At 40.6% G+C, this 19,880-nt stretch overlaps 1 protein-coding gene across 1 annotated transcript in view; it reads right to left on the bottom strand.

The window, feature by feature from the left end:
• Window positions 1-5,875: 5,875 nt before the first annotated feature.
• map3k15 (mitogen-activated protein kinase kinase kinase 15) overlaps window positions 5,876-19,880 on the bottom strand; it is a 29,879-nt gene continuing 15,874 nt past the window's right edge. Inside the window, exons 19-29 of the mRNA XM_034707068.1 lie at window positions 18,359-18,516; window positions 18,055-18,238; window positions 17,421-17,598; window positions 16,490-16,664; window positions 14,437-14,622; window positions 13,760-13,865; window positions 13,322-13,562; window positions 8,381-8,493; window positions 8,192-8,298; window positions 8,006-8,082; window positions 5,876-6,699 (exon numbers count right to left, since the gene is read on the bottom strand). Coding sequence (XP_034562959.1) covers window positions 6,606-6,699; window positions 8,006-8,082; window positions 8,192-8,298; window positions 8,381-8,493; window positions 13,322-13,562; window positions 13,760-13,865; window positions 14,437-14,622; window positions 16,490-16,664; window positions 17,421-17,598; window positions 18,055-18,238; window positions 18,359-18,516 — 1,619 coding nt within the window. The 3' untranslated portion in view covers window positions 5,876-6,605. The remainder of the gene's footprint in view (window positions 6,700-8,005; window positions 8,083-8,191; window positions 8,299-8,380; window positions 8,494-13,321; window positions 13,563-13,759; window positions 13,866-14,436; window positions 14,623-16,489; window positions 16,665-17,420; window positions 17,599-18,054; window positions 18,239-18,358; window positions 18,517-19,880) is intronic.

Below are 19,880 nucleotides of genomic sequence, written 5' to 3'. Positions count from 1 at the left end.
GGGACATCCCTAGTGTTTACATTCTTTCTTTTTTTAAAGCTGTATTTTTGGGCTTTTTATGCCTTTAATTGATAGGACAGCTGAAGAGAGACAGGAAATGTGGGGAGTGGAGAATGGGGGAAGACATGCAGGAAATGGTTGTGGCCGGGAGTCGAGTCGGTGACCTCTGCAACGAGGACTGTAGCCTCTGTACATGGGGCGATTAGACCGCTAGGCCACCAGCGCCCCTAGTTGTTACATTTTACCAGGACAGCCTCAGTTGGAAATGCTTGATCCTCATAAATGATCAAATATGTTGTGGTTATTTTTATAAAAACCTCACAGATTATTACTGTGCAGTAAATTTCCAGATTTGATCAATAAAGAAGCAGTTAATGTGTAATTTGTCAAAGCTGTTTGTCTGTGATTTTTAGGCCTTTCATCCTGAAACTCAAGATATGACGGCACTCATATTTGCTTCATTATCTGAAACCAAATATCTACAGTGTGAAAGTATTCTCTTAATCATTCAACAGTCATCAATTCTGAAACTCAAGTCAACACCCAAGTCATTCTCTACAGCAAAGCATGGCCAACGCTCCGACATGTTGATACATATACCAAAGTTGCTGATTCTCAGGTGTGATGAAACAAACCTGCTGGGTTGGTGAACATGTGTTTGGCTGCATGGCAGAATTGCTTGAGGGGAGCTAAAAACAGACAAACGGACTTACACTTCTAGTTTCCGGGTGGGGCAATAAAACAAAATAATTGGAAAAATTAACTACTTAATAGGTTTGTGGAAACATTAGGAGAAGGAAGCTGTTTATCCTGATCATAATTATGGCTTAATTGTGCATTCCAACAAGCTTTATGGAAAGTTCAGTTAGGACCAGGACAAACTAAGATGACTCAAGAATCAACAGATGGACTGCCTTGAAATTATAGACATTTGAAGTGCCCAGAGTCCTGATAACTTCTGGGATCCCCTGACTTAACAGTGGAAATACTATGTGATGACAATTTGGGCTTTTAGGGGAATGTCTAGTAAACAATTAGCTGGACTGTCATAAATTCTGGTACATATATGTACAGTGTCCAGAGCATGAAACAGAGTGACTTTGTGTTTATCATATGAAGCGGCCACCTCCAGCTACAAGAATTGAAGCCAAAACTGCAGTTCATCGAGGGTCCGCTTCAGGCTGGCTCCAGAAGTACCGGAAACCACGTGCACACAAATTCAAAGAAGACGATCTTTACAGCAGAAATAAACATGTTTACAGCCTGGTTCAAAATGCGAGTGTAGTCTGGATAGCTCATTTCTCAATCTGCACACACTGTATGGGGGGTGTATTTTTTCGTGTAATTTAGACCGTGGAACAGCAATTAGAGCACTGCCAGAGGATCTCAGACTGTGTCCTGGTTTATGAGGGGATAAGAGCTCATAATAGTATTGAGGGGCGAGTCCATGTTGTGCTTTAAACGTGATTAAAAGTGTCTTAAAATCAACCCTAAGAACAACAGGGAGGTAAGACAGGTGTATAGTGAGTTGCAGCAGTCAAGGCGGGAGGAAATAAAAGCATGAATGAGTTTTTCTAAATGTTTTGATGAATTATGGACTTTACCTTTGAAATATATTCATTTGAAGGATTGGAAAATTTTCTTTACTTGTGGCTCAAAACACAAGTCCTTAAAAAGAATGATGGGGTGAGACAAAGAATGTCATTGTGGATATCTTATCCTGCAATGTTTACTCTTGAGAGTACAGTTTGAACTAGGGGAAAGGATATTGTGGATTTCTAAATCATTACATATTAACTAAGATCATGATAACACACCTGCTGGATAGTTTATACAACTTTGAGTAGGTACAAGTGTAAAAAGAAATACAATATGTCCCTCACTCTTTTGGTAAAGTGTGTAGGCCCACTTCGGTGGGACAGAAAAGAAAAAATGTGAAGCTTATACAAAAAAAATAATCATTTAACGAAGGTAAGGGCTGGAATGAAAACAATTCAAATTGATGTTTATTTTTGACAGCCATGCATCACTTGTTTTATGACGGTCCTGCTGGCTCTAAGGGAAAAAGGTTAGGTGCCACCAGGGCAGCTGACAGGGGGGGACAACCAGGTCAGTAGTCCCAGGCCCTGGGTCCAGTGGGGGCCCAGAACTGGATTTGAATAGTTTAAAAAACTGGGTGTGGGGCCCTCAGAGTTCGCCTTGTCTTGGGCACAGGCAAACCTGTCAGCAGGTCTGGGCACCACTGATCAAAATTGTGATAACTGATAAGAGTGTGTTGCTAAAAAATGTTAGAAAACTGCTTGCCATGATCACATAGCTGCTGTTATTCCAGTGAACTGGCACATTAAGAAACTTAATATACCCAAATATACATGTAAACCATCTGTAACCCAACACAGGTATGTGATATTTGAGTGGACACAAAATATAAATGACACGTTTAGCAGTGTAGTACATTGGCGTCACTGTTTTCTACATACGGATAAACAGGCACATAGTTTCAACTTGCAGCCAGCTGAGGTAATAAAACCTGAAGAGATAAGAATCAGTGACTGTCAGCTATGAGGTGATAATGAGGAGGCAGACAGGTTTATGGCAGAGAAAAGGTGACAGGATTACCAGTTGGAGGACGTTACTCTCGAGCTTCAGAAAATCTGTCAGGGAAATGAGGAATGTGTAAATACCAGCACACTACCCTCCAGTAATCTGGAGGCTATCTGACACCAAAAAGAAGATTAGTTGAAGCATCTATTTAGACATGTGTTGCTCCAGGTTTATATGAGAACATACAGCCATGGCCAATCAGTCAACCCTCTATCGAATTATCAAGAACTTCAAGGAGAGAGGTTCAATTGTTGCCAAACAGGCTGCAGGGCGCCCAAGAAAGTCCAGCAAGCGCCAGGACTGTCTCCTGAAGGTGTTACAGCTGCGGGATCGGGCCACCACCAGTGCAGAGCTTGCTCAGGAATGGAAGCAGGCAGGTGTGAGTGCATCTGCACGCACAGTGAGGCGAAGACTTTTGGAGGAAGGCCTGGTGTCAAGGAGGGCAGCAAAGAAGCCACTTCTCTCCAGTAAAAACATCAGGGACAGACTGATATTCTGCAGAAGGTACAGGGACTGGACTGCTGAGGACTGGGGTAAAGTCCTTTTCTCTGATGAATCCCCTTTCCGATTGTTTGGGGCATCTGGAGGAAGGCTTGTTCGGAGAAGACGAGGTGAGCGCTACCATCAGTCCTGTCTCTTGCCAACAGTGAAGCATCCTGAGACCATTCATGTGTGGGGTTGCTTTTCGGTCAAGGGAGTGGGCTCTCTCACAATCTTGCCTAAAAACACAGCCATGAATAAAGAATGGTACCAGAACGTCCTCCGAGAGCAACTTCTCCCAACCATCCAAGGGCAGTTTGGTGATGAAGAATGCCTTTTCCAGCATGATGGAGCACCTTGCCATAAAGCAAAAGTCATAACAAAATGGCTCGGGGAACAAAACATTAAGATTTTGGGCCCTTGGCCAGGAAACTCCCCAGATCTTAATTCCATTGAGAACTTGTGGTCAATCCTCAAGAGGCAGGTGGACAATAAAAAACCCACAAATTCTGACAAACTCCAAGCATTGATTATGCAAGAATGGACTGATCAGTCAGGATTTGGTCCAGAAGTTGATTGACAGCATGCCAGGGAGAATTGCAGAGGTCTTGAAAAAGAAGGGTCAACACTGCAAATATTGACTTATTGCATGAATTCTGTGTAATTCTCAATAAAAGCTTTTGATACTTATGAAATGCTTCTAATTGTATTTCATTATACCATAGAAACATCTGACAAAAACACCTAAAAACCCTGAAGCAGCAGACTTTGTGAAAATGTAATATTTGTGTCATTCTCAAAACTTTTGGCCATGACTGTACACTCACAAGGGGAAAAGGTAGTTTCGTATTTCAGCTTTTCCAGTGGTGGACAGTAACAGAGTAAATTTACTTAAGTACAGTTTTGGAGTATCTGTACTTTACTGGAGTATTATTTTTTGAGGAAACTTATTACTTTTACTCAGTGGTAGACAAAGTATATGTCTTCCTTACTTAAGTCTTAAGTATAGACCCTCCTGGTCAAATATTACTCCAATACAAGTGAAAGTTGCTCTGTCAGATTATAACTTGAGTTAAAGTACTGGAGTACTTGCTTTCAAAAATACTTCAGTATTCAAAGTACTTCTTAAAATATCTCAAAACTTTGAGATTCAAACACAGACAACTTAGTTTGAAATGTTAATCTGGAATGAAACAAATGTAAGGTAGCTCAACTGCTTTTTCAGGTTGGACAGTGACTTTTGCTCCACTTAGGGGTCAGATTTCAGAAAAGATAAGGAAATCCATGAGCTGACTTCAAAGCAAAAGTAGTGAGTAACTAGAGCATTGATAGAAATGTAGTTGTATTGTACTGTTAATCATTTCTATCAGTGTTCTAGTTACTCACTACTTTTGCTTTGATGTCAGCTCATGAATTTCCTTCTCTTTTCTGAAATCTGATCCCTGAGACAGACCAATGTGTTTGTGTAGTTCTGTTTGTCTGTGGTTTAGCCATGCCTGTATATCGTACAAACACAGAGCAAAATTTCACTCAGATCAGGCAGGTTATTTAGATGTAGTAATTGTGGCTTTAATTCTCCACATGAGCACCCAGAGCCATATCTTCAGTCTGTGTTAGAGAACTTGATAGGAATGATACGTATCATTTGAAATGTTCACCCTGTTTCCAAAACATACAAACATTCACAGTCCAACCTGAGAAAGCATGTTGAGCTACGTAACGTTTGTTTCATTCCAGATGAACATTTCAAACAAAGTTGTCTGTGCTTGGAGTAACTTAGTTGCTGTTTTTATTCCATGGTATAGTTTTGAGAAATTTCAAGTAATGGTTTCTAAATAAACATGATGTAACCGAATGTACTCCGATGTATTCTTGACTGTACTCATGCTTTGTACTTTGAATACTTAAGTATTTTTAAAATCATGTACTCCAGTACTTTAACTCAAGTAATAATCTGACTGAACAACTTTCACTTGTATTGGAGTAATATTTGACCAGGAGTACCTATACTTTCATTTAAGTAATAAAGACATGTACTAAGTCCACCACTGAGCTTTTCTTCAATGTCTGTAGGCAAGTTCAAAAGCAGTTTCAACACGGCTTTAAAATGTTTTTAACTCAAAAGGCCGTGGCAGAGATCGGCCGGTGTTTTGGTTTAAACAGCGACCCTGTTAACTGACGACTTTCATCCGGATGCATCCCTCATAAACGTCTTTAGATTATCATTAAATATCTGATGAGGATATTTTGAAATCTTAATTAAAACTAAACTAGTATGCATTATTGAGGACTCTGTGTTTCAACAGCTGTGTAAACTCCACAAACACTGACACGTTCAGCTGAAGGTCTCCAGTTTACAGGGTCATTTTTAAAACTGTAACACCTCGAGAGACATATTTGCAGTGGGTTCAAAGTCTACTGTTACAAGCTGCTAAATCAAGGGAATCACAGCTTCTTCTTTTGAAAAGTACACACACATACAAAAAAGATAGAACAAATTAAAGACAGAGAAATCAAGTGAATCACAGATGTGTGTGATGTTATTATTGATGGTGGTGGAACAAAAACACTGCGCTTACTCTATCAATCAGACACGTTCAGCATTGCAGGCTCTGCCCCCTGAAAGTCCCAGGACCTTTGAAAAGTACTACCCCTGTACTAAATTAAGACCCTGGGTCCACCGGTCGAATAGCACATATTTCCGGGGTAAAGTTCCTGCGATCGAAAAACGCCTTATGGAAAACATCACTCAATAACCGGTCATCAAACCATATTGAATTTTTTTTTTTTTATAATTCCAGATTTATTGCAGTTGTAAAGCAATCATGAAACCAACAAGCACGTTTATATATATATGTAACAGTTTGAATAAAAAAAATGTAGGTTCACAAAGAGGAGCAAAACTGAAGTGACTTCATGAAGAACATTAAGGAAACTCTGCACAATAAATAACATGCATAGAGATGTAAAGGCAGTGATGTGGACCATTCATGAGGTGTGTGCATGTTTGAAAAATCATCACAGTGGCCGTGTTATGTCACAAAATTTAAGGCGCTGGGGTTCAGACTGGAATACGTAGTTCTGTGATCCTCAGTAGTTTATGAATAATGTTGTTAAATCATGAAACACTTTTTGTGGCTAAAAAACAAGAGGACACACTCAAATCCAAAACTGATGGATGGATCTAAAAGGTGTTGAAATCTTTAAAGTAGTTTCCGATGTATAGAATATTCTGTACAATTAATATCAGAGATGCATTGATACATGACAGAGGATGGCACACAGACATTTAAATGCACGTATAGCTACATACAGTAGTGCCTGCACTAAAGCGCTTTGGTCAAGTGTGACACTGTATGAAGCGGAACAGTCAAACACAGATTCAGTCAGGCTCTCCAGACTCGAATCAGAAAAGACACCGAGGACAGAGACAGGAAAAAGAAAGACAGCGATGCAGGGCTGGTCATGTGCAGATTTGTGCGAGTTTCTGCACAACAAGAGTCCTCCCGAATTGTATCCCATCATGCATCATCCTCAGAGTGGTCGTCGCTCCTCAGCCTCTCTCGCTCTCTGTGTCGCTGGATGGCCCGCCAGATGCGACAAAGGACTCCACCCCTGACAGGAAGAAATATTAAATGTGATGATTAAAATATGCTGTTGAAATTCATCCCCCATTCAGTGTGTGCCAATAGAGAAATGTACTATTCAGATCTAAGCCATTTTTTTTGTACCAGGCTGTAAACATGTTTATTTCTGCTGCAAAGATTGTCTTTTTTGAATGGGTGTGTATGTGGTTTCCTGTTTTTCTGAAGCCAGCCTCAAGTGGACGCTAGATGAACTGCAGTTTTTAGCACTTCCACATGGGCTTCATATTTTGAGACTGGAGATTGCCGCTTGGAGTAGACGTGTACATTTCCAGTGAACAGAGTTAACTAATTCTTGACGTTTCAAACACTACAAAGGAATAAAGTCTAACAAGTCAATGTCATCATCAGTTTTCCTTAGCAGGCCTGAAGCACATTAGAAACTTAACCATAACTTTACCAAACATAAAAATGCTCACATTTTTCTGTCATTGTTTTTTAAAGATAATCCTGACACACTTCTTGAATGTGCATGTTGTGGCTTCTCTCCCTGAGGGTTGAAAAATTCCAGACAGTGAGGGAGTTTTGGAGATACTACTTTCAGACATTACCTCTATGAAATGCCTTCTTAACACTTTAAGTTAAGGTGACTGTTACAGCTGGATGTTTGTTCTGTCTTCCCTCCCTCTCTGTCACCTTCTTCCCTGCACATGCCTCTTAAGTAAGGCAATGAGATTCAGTAGGGGAGAGGCATTTGAGTTGGGGACTGCTGCCTGGCTGCCTCTCTTTCAGGGGATTTTTTATGTTAGAATTTAATAGGTCTTGGTTAAATAGTTAACTATTTCTCTCATTTTATGTTAAATCCCTTTTGTTCAGAGTTTTAAGGTGTTTTTTGTGTTTTCATATGGGTCATGTGTAGGATTATTGTTAGCCCCACAGGGCCGCCTTTGGATGGGGCGTAACACCGACCTTATTGTATTAAGACCTGTGATTTCCAAAGCGTGACACTAGAAGCTCTGACAGGTGGGCCACAGGAGGTCACTCCAATTGGATGAATCAATCATTACATCTTTCCATTGTATCTTTATCAGTAGTTTGTTGCTGCAAAAAATCATGAGCCCAAATTTAAATAGAATAGTTCTGTTTCTAAATTAAAACTATGATAGGAAATACTTCATCTTGGTTGTAAGTTTTAGTCAAAGCAGTGAAATTAAAGGTGCAAGTGGGTTCTTGAATGTTCTCCAAATAAGGCCATGGCATTCTTAGGTTTCAGAGTGGCTGATTATTCTTCAACAGATGTAAAACCAAACCAGAATTCATGGACTGAGTGGTTCTACCGTAGACGAAGACAGCGGAGGTCATCTTTGGTAACGTCATTTAGAATGTCAGTCAATGTGTATTCCTCCAGCACAAACTAGAACAAAAACACACAGGCGTGAGTTCACAACACACTCGATATAAAGTGATTTGGACATACTCTCGGAGGTAGAAGAGCAACTAAAGAGGGATGTCAGATACTTCACCTTATCTACAGTATCAGCGTCTGCTCCCTGCTCTTTCAGCCAATCTGTGAGCTGCTTATCCGGCTCGTGATCGGCCGGGATGTGGAAAATGGAAGGAGGTGAGATGTCTGTAAAAGAACATGGTGGGTTAGAAAAGGAGAGAAGCATGAAATAATAACAATCACTCTGTCTGTCAGTTGGTGTGTTTACCTGGAGGTTTGTGTCTGACTCTAACCAGCTCCAGGTCGTGTGCTCTCTGCTGCAGGGTGGCCTTCAGGACTTGCTGGTACTCCTTCTCCTTTTGCAGCAGCTCCTCCAGCAGCCTGCAAGTGGCAGCACAGACACAGGGACATGTATATCGTAAGTATAGGGCCAGAAATATACTTGCTGTTAACTATGAGTGCATGGATGCATGATGGCTGCCTCCTAGCCAACAGCTACAGTGTTCCCGCCTGTCAATCAAGTCAGCTGTGCCTCTCGTAATGGAACACTTGTAATCTTAATATCTATGAAATTGCCACGTTATGAAAAAATTCACCCCCGTACAATGTGTGCCGGTTGAGAAATGAGCTATCCAGACTACACATGTTTTTCGTACCAGGCTGTAAACATTTTTATTTCTGCTGTAAAGATCGGCTTTTTTGAATTTGTGTGTATGTGGTTTCTGGTACTTACAGAGCCAGCCTCAAGTGGACACTCGATGAACTGCAGTTTTTAACACTTCCACATTGGCTTCAATTCTCACGGGTGGAGGTTGCCGCATGTGTATTTTCTTAGTCTAGTCTATTGTGTTTCCTGTTGAATTCTGAAGTTCTTGATCCAGCTTAGTTTTATTTCCTCTTGTGTGTTTCCCCCCTTTTGGGATTAACCTGATTAGTTTCACCTGTGTCCTGTGTTCCACACCTGTGTTGGATCAGTGTACGCCTTCCTTGTTTTCTCTGTGTTACTTCCTACCAGATTTTTCTTTCGGATTGGTTCTTTGACACAAGTTTTGTTTGTACCTTTTGTTCTTTTGTTTATTAAAACCTTTTATTTTTCTGCACATGGGTCCTCAGCCATTTTCTCCCGTTGTGACAGATTCTCATCATGATGGGACAGAAACAGAGTTACAGATTTAAGAGGACAGCCTTACAAGGTTACTGGAGTTTATCCAAGTAGAGAAAGTAAAGCTGCCGAGGATAAGTAGATAATTCTGATACATTAATCATCAAGTCTGGGAGAATCTACACTTGAAACATGATTAATTTGCTCTAAAACAAAGGAAATATTGTGGCTTTTTTTTCCCCCAGTATGCTGTTTTCTGAGGTCTCAGTATATGAACATAGTAACCATATGAATATAAGCTTCAAGTACTCGCATAAAAACTTAAAACTAAAAACTATGCACTTCTGATTAATGACATAATTAGGGTTCAATCTGGAATTGTGCCTGATTAATGTCCTCGTCATAAAGTTTAATCATGATTAAACTCTGAACCTTAAAGCTCACATGGGAAGAAAGGCAACAGCTCTAATAACCTGATCATGCCATGTGAGTGATGAAATCACGCTGAAGTGATGACGACGGCTTCAGTTCAGTGACTTGACCGGTTTCACCTGATAAACAAGATCACAGTGAGGACCATCTCAAGCCATGCGTGGTTGTTTATGTAGCGTCACCTCCACCTCCATACAGGTGGAAAAGTCATTAAGGACAGCTCAACAGATAAGACATAACTACTATGTCATTTATCTCGTACTACTTCCTTTGTCACTCATAAAACTGAACCTCCCTCCCCAAAAAGGTTCAAAAGCTAATCTTTAGAATTAAATTGAAGGTGTCCAACAAGAATAGTCATTTGACCAACAAGCTTGGAAATTTTGACACAAAAGCACCATAAACTTTCTGATCTTTAACAAGGCAATAGGTGAAAACATGCGACACAAACAAGTCACAGGTGTGTGGACGTCAGCCGAGCCAAGAGGAAGTTGTGACGACAACTTCAAGAGCTGTTACGAAACTCCTCATTAACATAAAGTCAAATCAGTCTCTAAAGTTACTCAGGAACTGTAAGGAATGAGATTACTTCTCAAGTTAAAGTTCATCTCCTGCTTACTGTTTTTATTACACTTACTATTGCCACTTCTACCTCATATAACCCCACTTTAAAAAACAAGCAAAGAAAAATTAATATCCCTTAAGGTTGTCACTTTAAAACCAACTGCTCTGGAGGTGTAGTTTCATAATGTGTGGGTGCAGTATTGCTCACTATTAACAGTTTTTACAGCATGCTCAACACTCTCCCCTTCAGGTTTCACTCAGTCCTGCCAACGTGCAAACTGCGCTGACATTCCAGAGAAGAAAGTTTCCTTATGCTTCAGTAAGATTGAAGCTATGTTGACTATTTCAGAAATGGCTGCCTCCCCACATCTTACGGAAAGATAAGCATTCGGTCTTGAAATCTGATAATCATCTTGAAGGAAGTAACTTTTAAGCCGTGCTAGCAGCTCTGTGAGGCTGTTCTTAGACCCAAGGGTGTTTTTGACTGCTTAGACTGCTAGGCTAACAGCGCCTTGGTCAAAATGTTTTTGGACGAGACACTGAACTCCAAATTGCTGCAAATGAGCAATTGGACAGCCTCTCCCATCCGTTTTCTAACATCTGTGTGAATGTATGAATGTAACATGTAGTGTTTAAGCTGCTTTCAGTGGTCTTCGAAGACCATAGGAGTGCTATACAAGTACCTCCCATTTACCATTTAAGTACTAGTTAAAATCTAGAACACATGTTCACATTGAATTATAAAGTTATTACAGGCAATCTGTACCGTTGATGTTGAGACGTTACAGTGAAAAACCTTAATTAAAAAGATAGCACCTGGTCCAGTGTGTTAATGATCTCTCACAGTCAAAGGGTTTATCCTCTGGGTAACATGAATATCTTACATACATTTCAGGAAAATCTGTGCAAAAGCTGTTCATTTTAAATTTTGAAGGCGAATACAAAAGTGTCAGTGTGATGCACAGCAGAAAAAGTCAGGATATCACAAAAGTGAATAGTGCTACTGCTTTTTAACCCCTTCTCCCGCTGCACTTCCGAGTTGTTATTTCTCCCTGTGATCCCCCTATTTCACATTGCTGTCAATCAAATGAGTGTCCCTCAACTTATAAGGCACGTGCCTACATTTTTTTTAAAACCTTAATTGAATTTGTATACTATGTTTTTAATAGGATCCTCTAATCTCTAACCGTTTTTTAAAGAAGTCCTCTATTTCAGCCTTATATTCAAACCCCCCAAAACATCCACCTCTCCTCTCCCTGTAGCCGGTTTGATCCAAAAGACGCTGCATGAGATCGTTTCTGACAGCAGCTAAACACAGACACCGAGCGACCCGTAGCTGAGGTGTTCATTAGACGAATTGTTATGAGTTCAACAAACTTCTGCAATGTTTAAATATTTGATCCATCCCTCATTAAAGTAGGTTAGCCCTGTTCTTGCTAGCTCTCTGTGACGTGCAATAACGCAGCCTCCTCTTTAAAGTTCATCAGGAGAGTTTAGAGCTGTGTGAATCTGAAGACAGTGAGAGTGCTGACTAGTGTCACTATCACAGGTGAAGTTATTAAATCACTAAACTCTACCTGCAGGTGGAGATGCAGAGTAAATCTCTTCCTTCTTTAAATAAAGAGCAGAAAGCAGCAGAGGCTGAGGATGCAGAGGTTACTGTAGGTCAGATAAAATTTAGCTGTAGGTAATAAATATGATTTAAAGGACCCAGATAAATGACTTTTAAAATCACAGAGAGATATAGATCATGTTACCGAGACTCCTGTATTGAAATAATACCATAATGGTATTAACATCAAAACATGGTGTCAACACAAACCACTCTACCTGGAATACGTGTGTTACTCCTCACTGCAGTGGCTCACTCTACTCTCACTCTTCAACATGTTTATGAATTTTGTCACATTTGGATTTTTTAAAAATTGTGTATGTTTTTATTGCCATATTTTGCTGCAAACCTTGAAATTTAAAGACATTTAAAGTATTTGACTTATATATCCGTTTATTCAGTCTATTAATCTGCAGTTCAGGGTCATACATGGACAGGGTTGCTGGGTATAGACTGATTTTACGATACTCCAGAAAATCTCCCTATTTTTCACAGTCCGATGTTTGCAGGTATGATTAAACTACAATGTCAAAAATACTTCAAATAAATAAAAAGAATTGAATGAGAAGGTGTGTCTAAACTTTTGACTGGTAGTGGATGTTGAGTCACTTTTAGAAGCTCTTGTATTTTTCCGCTGTCTCATCACAGAAATGCTGTTTTGAAGCGGCTGCATTTGCTGAGTTGCTCCTGAAAAAGAAACTAACTCACAGGAGAGACTTTAACCCGCTGTTATAACACAAACTATATTTAATTCTCTCTTTTTTTAATTACTGAAATGGTTTAGTAAGTGGTTAAAATTGTTAAAAAGTAAGAAAAGGGTTTCAGGAGACAGTTCCTCACTTTGACTTCACCACAGCCTCATGTTAAAACCTCAGTGTCATCATAACTGTGGTATTCAATAGCGTGCAGAAATTCATGCAGCCTTTTTGGTATACATGTTTTGTGCATGAGTAAGTGTGTGTGTGTGTGTGTTTCACTGCCTCTTTGTCTTATGACATCTCATACTCTTGACTCCGGTTCGCACCAAGCAAACGTGCCTCCGGGCCATTTCTCTTTGTCTGTCTGTGAATGTGTGCGTTTGCTGGAAAGTACAAGTTGCAGCTCACCACAACTTTCTCACAACATGAAAAGAGAACCTTCACTGTGCAAATATCTTAAGACAAGCTTAATTACTTTTGATTGAGTTTGAGAACAAACACATTCCTGCTCTGATGACTCTGGTTAATTAGGTTAGAGTCTTACTATGTGTGCTGATTATGCAGAAATTGGAGGTAATGGTGCCATACTGTGAGCAGGGCATTGTGCATTTTGGGGAGTTCATGCATGGTCTATTTATTTTATAGATTGAACAGTTCGTCAATCCTTTTTTAAAAAAAATGATTTAAGTTGTCATCTTCATTGTTTTGCTGAAGAAAGTGTCTCAAAAACAATCCAAAGAAGTGTCTCTCTTCTGTATCTTACAACACACTTCGTCATACCCACTCCATTCACTCCTGTACCTGTTTGTCTCATGTTTGAGCCTCCCTAGCTGTGCCCCCAGTTGGTGATGTGAGCGCTGATGCTCCAGGGAGTGGGCAGGATTTAATGTGAGGGTTGTGGAGTGGACCGGGTCAGCCGTGGCCCCGGAGTCGTCAGCCTGAGGAGCCAAAACAGGACCGAACTCGGCTTCCTCTTCATCCACTTCGTCTTCCTTCTCTGCTCCCTCGCACTCTGACGCCGGGCCTAAGTGAGTCTGCAGCTCTGTAGGGTGAAAGTTTAAAGGTCAAAGGTCAATGCTATGGCATGAAACTGCAGGACTGTGAGAGCAGGACCTAATAACATCTCATGAATATGTAACCCTGATGTTTATGTATAAACATGCAGGTAAATGACAGGAAGTTTTTGCGTGTGTCTGGGGTGAACAGTCAGTTTAGAGAGCAGCCAGCTGATGCACCCACCTGGTATGAGGATGGTGATGGCAGCCTGCACAGCTCGGCGGATGATGTTATCCATTGCAAACATCCAGTGAGGTTTAATGTGATGATTTCTAAGGACTTTGTTTACCTGAGGACATCACACACACAAAAAGATACAAGGAGAGATATTCAGAGGTGAGATAACATTCACATTTACTGCAGGAGCTTTAACACAATGGGCACAGTTTCCTGACTTTATGTGCATCATTTTAAGATCTGTTAGAGATTTTATCTGCATCATTTTACAAGAAACATTATCTGTATGCTCCCACAAGTTAACCTGATGTGAAGTTCAAAGCTTGAATATATTCTTTACTTTATATAAACACTTTTAAAACACTGATAGAATGTTCTTTGCTCTACAGTTTCTGCCCTACAATGCAATAACTATCATGTTCTTTCGATCACAAACACTCCTTCCAGTATTTGTGTCAGCCTACAGACAGTAATTGTTTGAAAATGTGTCACAGAGGATCTTTTTTCCTTATATTTTGCCCGTCCAAGACTATGCCAACCAGCTCTGTAACGTCTGTTAGATTGGCCGATCGTGGCCAATCATCTTACGATATGCTCCTCAACCATCGGTGCACCGTGAACCTGAAGAAGAATTTCTCTGTGAATTTCTAGTTGTGTTCAGTGTTTGTGTGTGCCGTGCTGACCGAGTCCTGGAAGCCAAACAGAACCAGCTGGATCTGGTTGATGGACGTGGAGTCGAAGTCCAGGTCCAGCTTGAGCTTGGAGATGGTGGCGGCCATGACGCGCCTCTCTGGGGAATGGATGAAGTCTCGAAGGATGCAGATGATCTGCTTGATGTGTTCGACGGACAGCTGGAGCTCTTCACTGCCCTGTACAAACACAAACACAAACACAAACATATACATAAACATATACATATAAATATACATATACCATATATCAGTGTTAATTTCGTTCACGAAAATTATGATGATAAATGTTTAACTCCCCATTTTTTTATCAAAGACGAGACTATGACGAGCTAAACTGCATCACTGATAATAAAAAATCTGACGAACATATGTTTTGTTTTTGTTTACAAGACCGCTGAGCATCCAAAATCCATGTTTCCATCGCTCTGCAAACTTTCCATCCCTCTCTAAACTTTAAAATAACCGTGATCCATTCCTGTACTAGGCTGAGTTATTATTTGAGGGGTACAGTGTTACCTTGGTCACTACCTGCAGCAGGTTTGCTGTGTGGACCAGCTCTCACCACCTCCATGCATCTGTCTCATTTTCATCGACTATTCGTACCCTCGGTGTACGTTGGTGACAAAGACCAAATTGGGGGACGTCTATTTAATATTTGACGTTTTTGCCTCTATAACCGTAAAAAGTTCTGCGTCTACAGCTTGATTTATTCCTGTTCTGTGATACATCAGACACATTAAATTGGCCTGCCACTGCGGGTACATTCAGGGACCGTCGTAAAAGTGCAATACCGCCCGGTATTTTGTGTTCATGGCATTTTTATTTGAATCAAGAGAATAAGAATACAGGAATAATGGACACATAAAGAAGGTTTCATTTTGACTTTTTAGCAGGGACAGGCTGAATTATTTAACTTAAGATATTACACAAGCAAAAGTGTTAAAAGAGTGACATACTGATACCAATATTGATACAAATACCTGATTGACTACATGCATTATTTACAGAGAGAAAATGTTTTTAATTTCTGTTGACTAAAATTAGACTTAAACTATAAAAGGCCAGAGATCGTAGGTTCTATTCCAGAGCATGACCATTTACTGCATGTCCTCCCCCTCTCTACTCCCCACATTTCCTGTCTCTCTTCAGCTGTCCTGTCCATTAAAGGCAAAAATGCCCTCCAAAAATGTAACTTTAAACTATAAAGGGCTGAAAAGAGTAAAATGTGACTAAAACGAGCGGGCATTTTCGTCTACAGACTAAAACTAAATCTAAACTAGCTGCCAAAATTAACTCTGCCATATACTAAACTACATACACATACATATAGAGGCTTCTGAGTCCATTAAATTAAATGTCCTAGTGTCAGGTCCAACAGGACAAAGGTTCATGTTGGATTCAAGTAAACAACTGTGTTCCAGCTACTTAGCACTTTCCTGTTGTGTGATATAATGTTTCATAAAATAAACAACAACACTAAAAATAGTGAAAATCAAGCATTAAGATAAACACTGGTATAAGGTGAACCAGAACTTTAAAGGCTCCTGAAAGACTTTCTGCCTTTAAATTCTCATCATGCAAGATTCTAAAACAAGGGCTGCAGCACCCCCCTGTGGCAGTATCGGATATTGCGTAAACAGCTCTGAGGTTTCAGTGGATTTGTAAGTTGCATGCTGAATTTTTGTCATGATTTATTCTCAAAGTTTGGATACACCTTGTCTAAAGCAGCTTTAAATCATATTTTTTTTATTGATATATGTCAACCCAAGTTTAAAAACCTTCTTTTTAACAACTTTGAGGTTTCCCATCCAGCTGTTATTATATTAGAACTGAGAGTGAGGATACAAAGAACTGAAGGAAAATGCACCCTTAATATTGAAGATGCTCTTATCCTATGTATTGAATAAAAGGTCATTTTCTTAAATAATTAAGTTTCTTTAATTATCTATTTGATGAATCTAGCTCCTGTTGTTAGACAGAGCTGTCAGGGCTTCATTAGGAATTTAAATTGGTTGTTTAATTTCATTAGAGCCTGCAGACTCACCTGGATGTGGTTCTCTCTGAGGTTGGAGATGACCTTTGCCTGGTCGTCATTCAGGACCTTGTACAGGATGGCCCGTCTCTCGCTGTCCTTCTTCAACAGGAACAGACCGCTGTCCCTGTCCTCAGGGGACGGGGGGGCACTGCGGTCCTCTGACACCGAACCTTCATCTGGAACACTGCAACACACAGGGACACACACAAAGTCACAAACACCCACACACACAGGCACAGAGTGATCTCACTGCAATATAATATCAGACATGGAGTACACAGCCGATTTACAGCTGTGTGACCGTGTCCAGCTTATTTACGGATACAAGCCTCTCCTGGCTACTCTGTGTGCTCAGGAGAGTGCAGAGAGAGCATGAGTCAGCACGGCAGGAGGTACACACACACACACACACACACACACATATACAAACACACACTTGTCTATGCAGGTGCAGGTGTGTGTGTGTATGTATGTGTATGTGTGCTCAGTCTCCGTTTCAGCTCATAAAATTATCAGAGCTCATTATATCCATGTTGTTAAAGGCAGTGGAGCGCAATGTGAGCACAATGAGGCCACCTGTCACCAAAATACACACACTGAAACACACACACACATGCACTTTCACTGCATTTCACATGATCTTTCCTTGCAGGATTTTTTATGCAGTTAGATATCGTTTCAACACTGTAGGGGTTTGCTTGATGTCGGTTTTGCATCCAGAATTAATCATGACTTTTATAAGAGGTCATTATGAGTTCATAATTTAGAGATTAAATAAGTGAGGATGTCAGTGAAGAAGTTTTTCTGCAATTTCAGTGAAACGTAAGTGTGAATTAAGATATCTGAGCCACAGCTCTAAAGTTTGGATCTCAAAGTCCTGCAAAATCTATAAACTCTGCACAGTTCATCGAGATGAATTCACTTAAAGTATCATACAGACCTCAAGTAGTTGGAGTTGGGGGGTTTGAGCAGGTTCTCAGAGCCAGGGATTTTCTTTTTCTGGAAGAAGACGTCGTGTTTGGAGTCGCAGTCAGGGCTCACAGAGCCATGTTCGCTGCTGCTGCTCCCGGCGGCCTCGCACTGCAGCTGCACCGGCAGAGAAACGTTGTGGATGTAGTCTGCAAAAACATCGGACAGGGAAAGAGAGGAGACACATACAATAATGTCAGGAAAACTTGAGAAAAACTCAAGATTCAAGACTCAAAATGTTATTGTCATTGCGCTGAAATATTAAAAAAGGAAGCATCTGCATAATCTGGAATAATAAGGAATAAATCTCTATAGAAAAGTCCCTGAAACTCTCCTATAAATCACTCTCACCTGACTGAATTATGTCTATGAGGTTAGCAAGCAGAGCTACACACATTGGCTTAGATTATGGGATTGTGATGTTGTGGCAGCGCCCAAAATTTGTCTTTAGGTGAGCTTATTCCTCATCTATAGTCCTTAAATCTGGGACAATTAAATAGAAAGTGTTCATCTAGAGCATGTATGGTTACTGCTCAGACTGACACAGTAACAAATGTTCTCAGGGGAGCGTTAGTGTGTGTGTTCATGTTCGTGTTTTATTCAACCTGACGGTTTGAAGGCGATCTTGCTCTTCTTCCCCTTCGTGGTTTGTCTGACAAAAGTGTCTTTGAGGAGGTCCGAAGCGATGGCTCTCTTGTGAGGGTCCGGCTCAAAGCAGCGCAGGATGAACGACTTGGCCTCCAGAGACAGCGACTCAGGGATCTCTGGGTGGATCTTAAACATGCCCACCTGTGATATGAAACCACAAACACTGAACACAGTTAGACTGCAGACTGGAAATATGTTCCCTGCTTTCCTCTCAACAAACCCCACCCCTCATATTCAAACAAATACATTCACAATACCAACCTTAAACATGGCTGCCTGTGGTTCTCCAAGCTCATGAAAGGGGGGCTTCCCTGTAGCCATTTCTATGATAGTGCAGCCCAGGGACCAGATGTCAGCCGGGGCCCCATATCCTCGAGGGCCCTTATCAATGATTTCTGGAGCCATGTACTGCAGAGTCCCTGAAGGCGGAGAGGAGCAGATAGTAACCACAAACAAACCATCTCTGTCAGATAAGAAGAGGCAATAAAGTCATGGAGCATGGGAAAATCTGTGTTTGACGCACAGAGGGAGATTTAAAGCTCCTGTAAGGGATTTTCAGCTGGTGATGAAACTGGCTGAAATTAATACTGCTGAATCTATATGACCTATGAAAACAAACAAGTCCATTAAGAAGAGGACGGATCATTTCTATAAAGTCATTTTTAATGTCTGTCACCCCTGCTGCGGGGTAGGCGACTGATAAGGAGTTTAACAGCTGCACCAGCCCTTTGAGATTTTGTCCTAGCCAGAAGTGCAACGTTACACATTCAACAGACAGTAGGAAGGGATTTATTGTCAGAAAACCCTACTTACACATGTTCAGAACAAAATCAGAAAATTGATAAACCATCCCACTTTGTCCACAGGGGGCGCCAAAATCAAGACAACCCAAAAGTTCTTCACAGGAGCTTTAAGATTAAGGTGAAGGAAGCTGAAGGCCTTTACAAATGCAGGTTCAACTTAACTAGAAGTCTAATTAGACACTTTAAGACTGCACAAGTTTAAAACCACGACTCGGTGGTACCAAAATCTGGCAAGAACACTCATGGAAGGGGCGTCGCTTGCCTAGCGGTCTAAGCATGCGCCCAATAAACAGAGGCTATAGCTGTCGTCCCAGAGGTCGTAGGTTCAATTCCAGCCTTGACCATTTACTGCATGTCCTCCCCCACTTTCACTCCCCACATTTCCTGTCTCTCTTCAGCTGTCCTATCCGATAAAGGTGAAAATGCCCCCCCCCCCCAAAAAATATCTTTAAAAGAACACTCATGGAAAGAGATGCGTTCAATCTCACTGAGCTTTTTCTGGTTCAATATAGGCTTGATACCATAAAATAAAAACTTATATTTGTGTCTGTTTCTAGACAATTCATGTTATCTTTTTATTCTTTTGTTTGTTTTACTCTGTACTTTTTGTGATAGGATACTAATTTACAGCAATTTGTAACTGTGCTCTGGAAGCTGCCCTGTAATATACAGTTTAGTTTATGTTTACTTACAACGTTTACTTTTAAAATCCAGAAATGTAGGTAAAGCTGCTTTGTACACCCTGCCTCTTAAGAGAGAGAATGGGGGAAAATGCTATAAAAATTCTACATCGTAGTAAACTCTACTCTGACATAGATAGAGGACATGAATTAAGATGACTAGATCATTAGGTTTTAATAAATCTCTCAGTATTTAACCACAGTCAGCAATTCTGAGCAGATCTGGCATTTGTGGTCAGCTCTATGCTGATGTAAACAGTCAGAGATGATGACAGCTATAAAAAGATTGAGTCAGAGGAG

The sequence above is a fragment of the Notolabrus celidotus genome, chromosome 17 (assembly GCF_009762535.1).
Source record: "Notolabrus celidotus isolate fNotCel1 chromosome 17, fNotCel1.pri, whole genome shotgun sequence".
NCBI lineage: Eukaryota > Metazoa > Chordata > Actinopteri > Labriformes > Labridae > Notolabrus > Notolabrus celidotus.
Note: the sequence above shows the minus strand (reverse complement) of the source record. Positions and strands in the feature narration are given on the sequence as shown.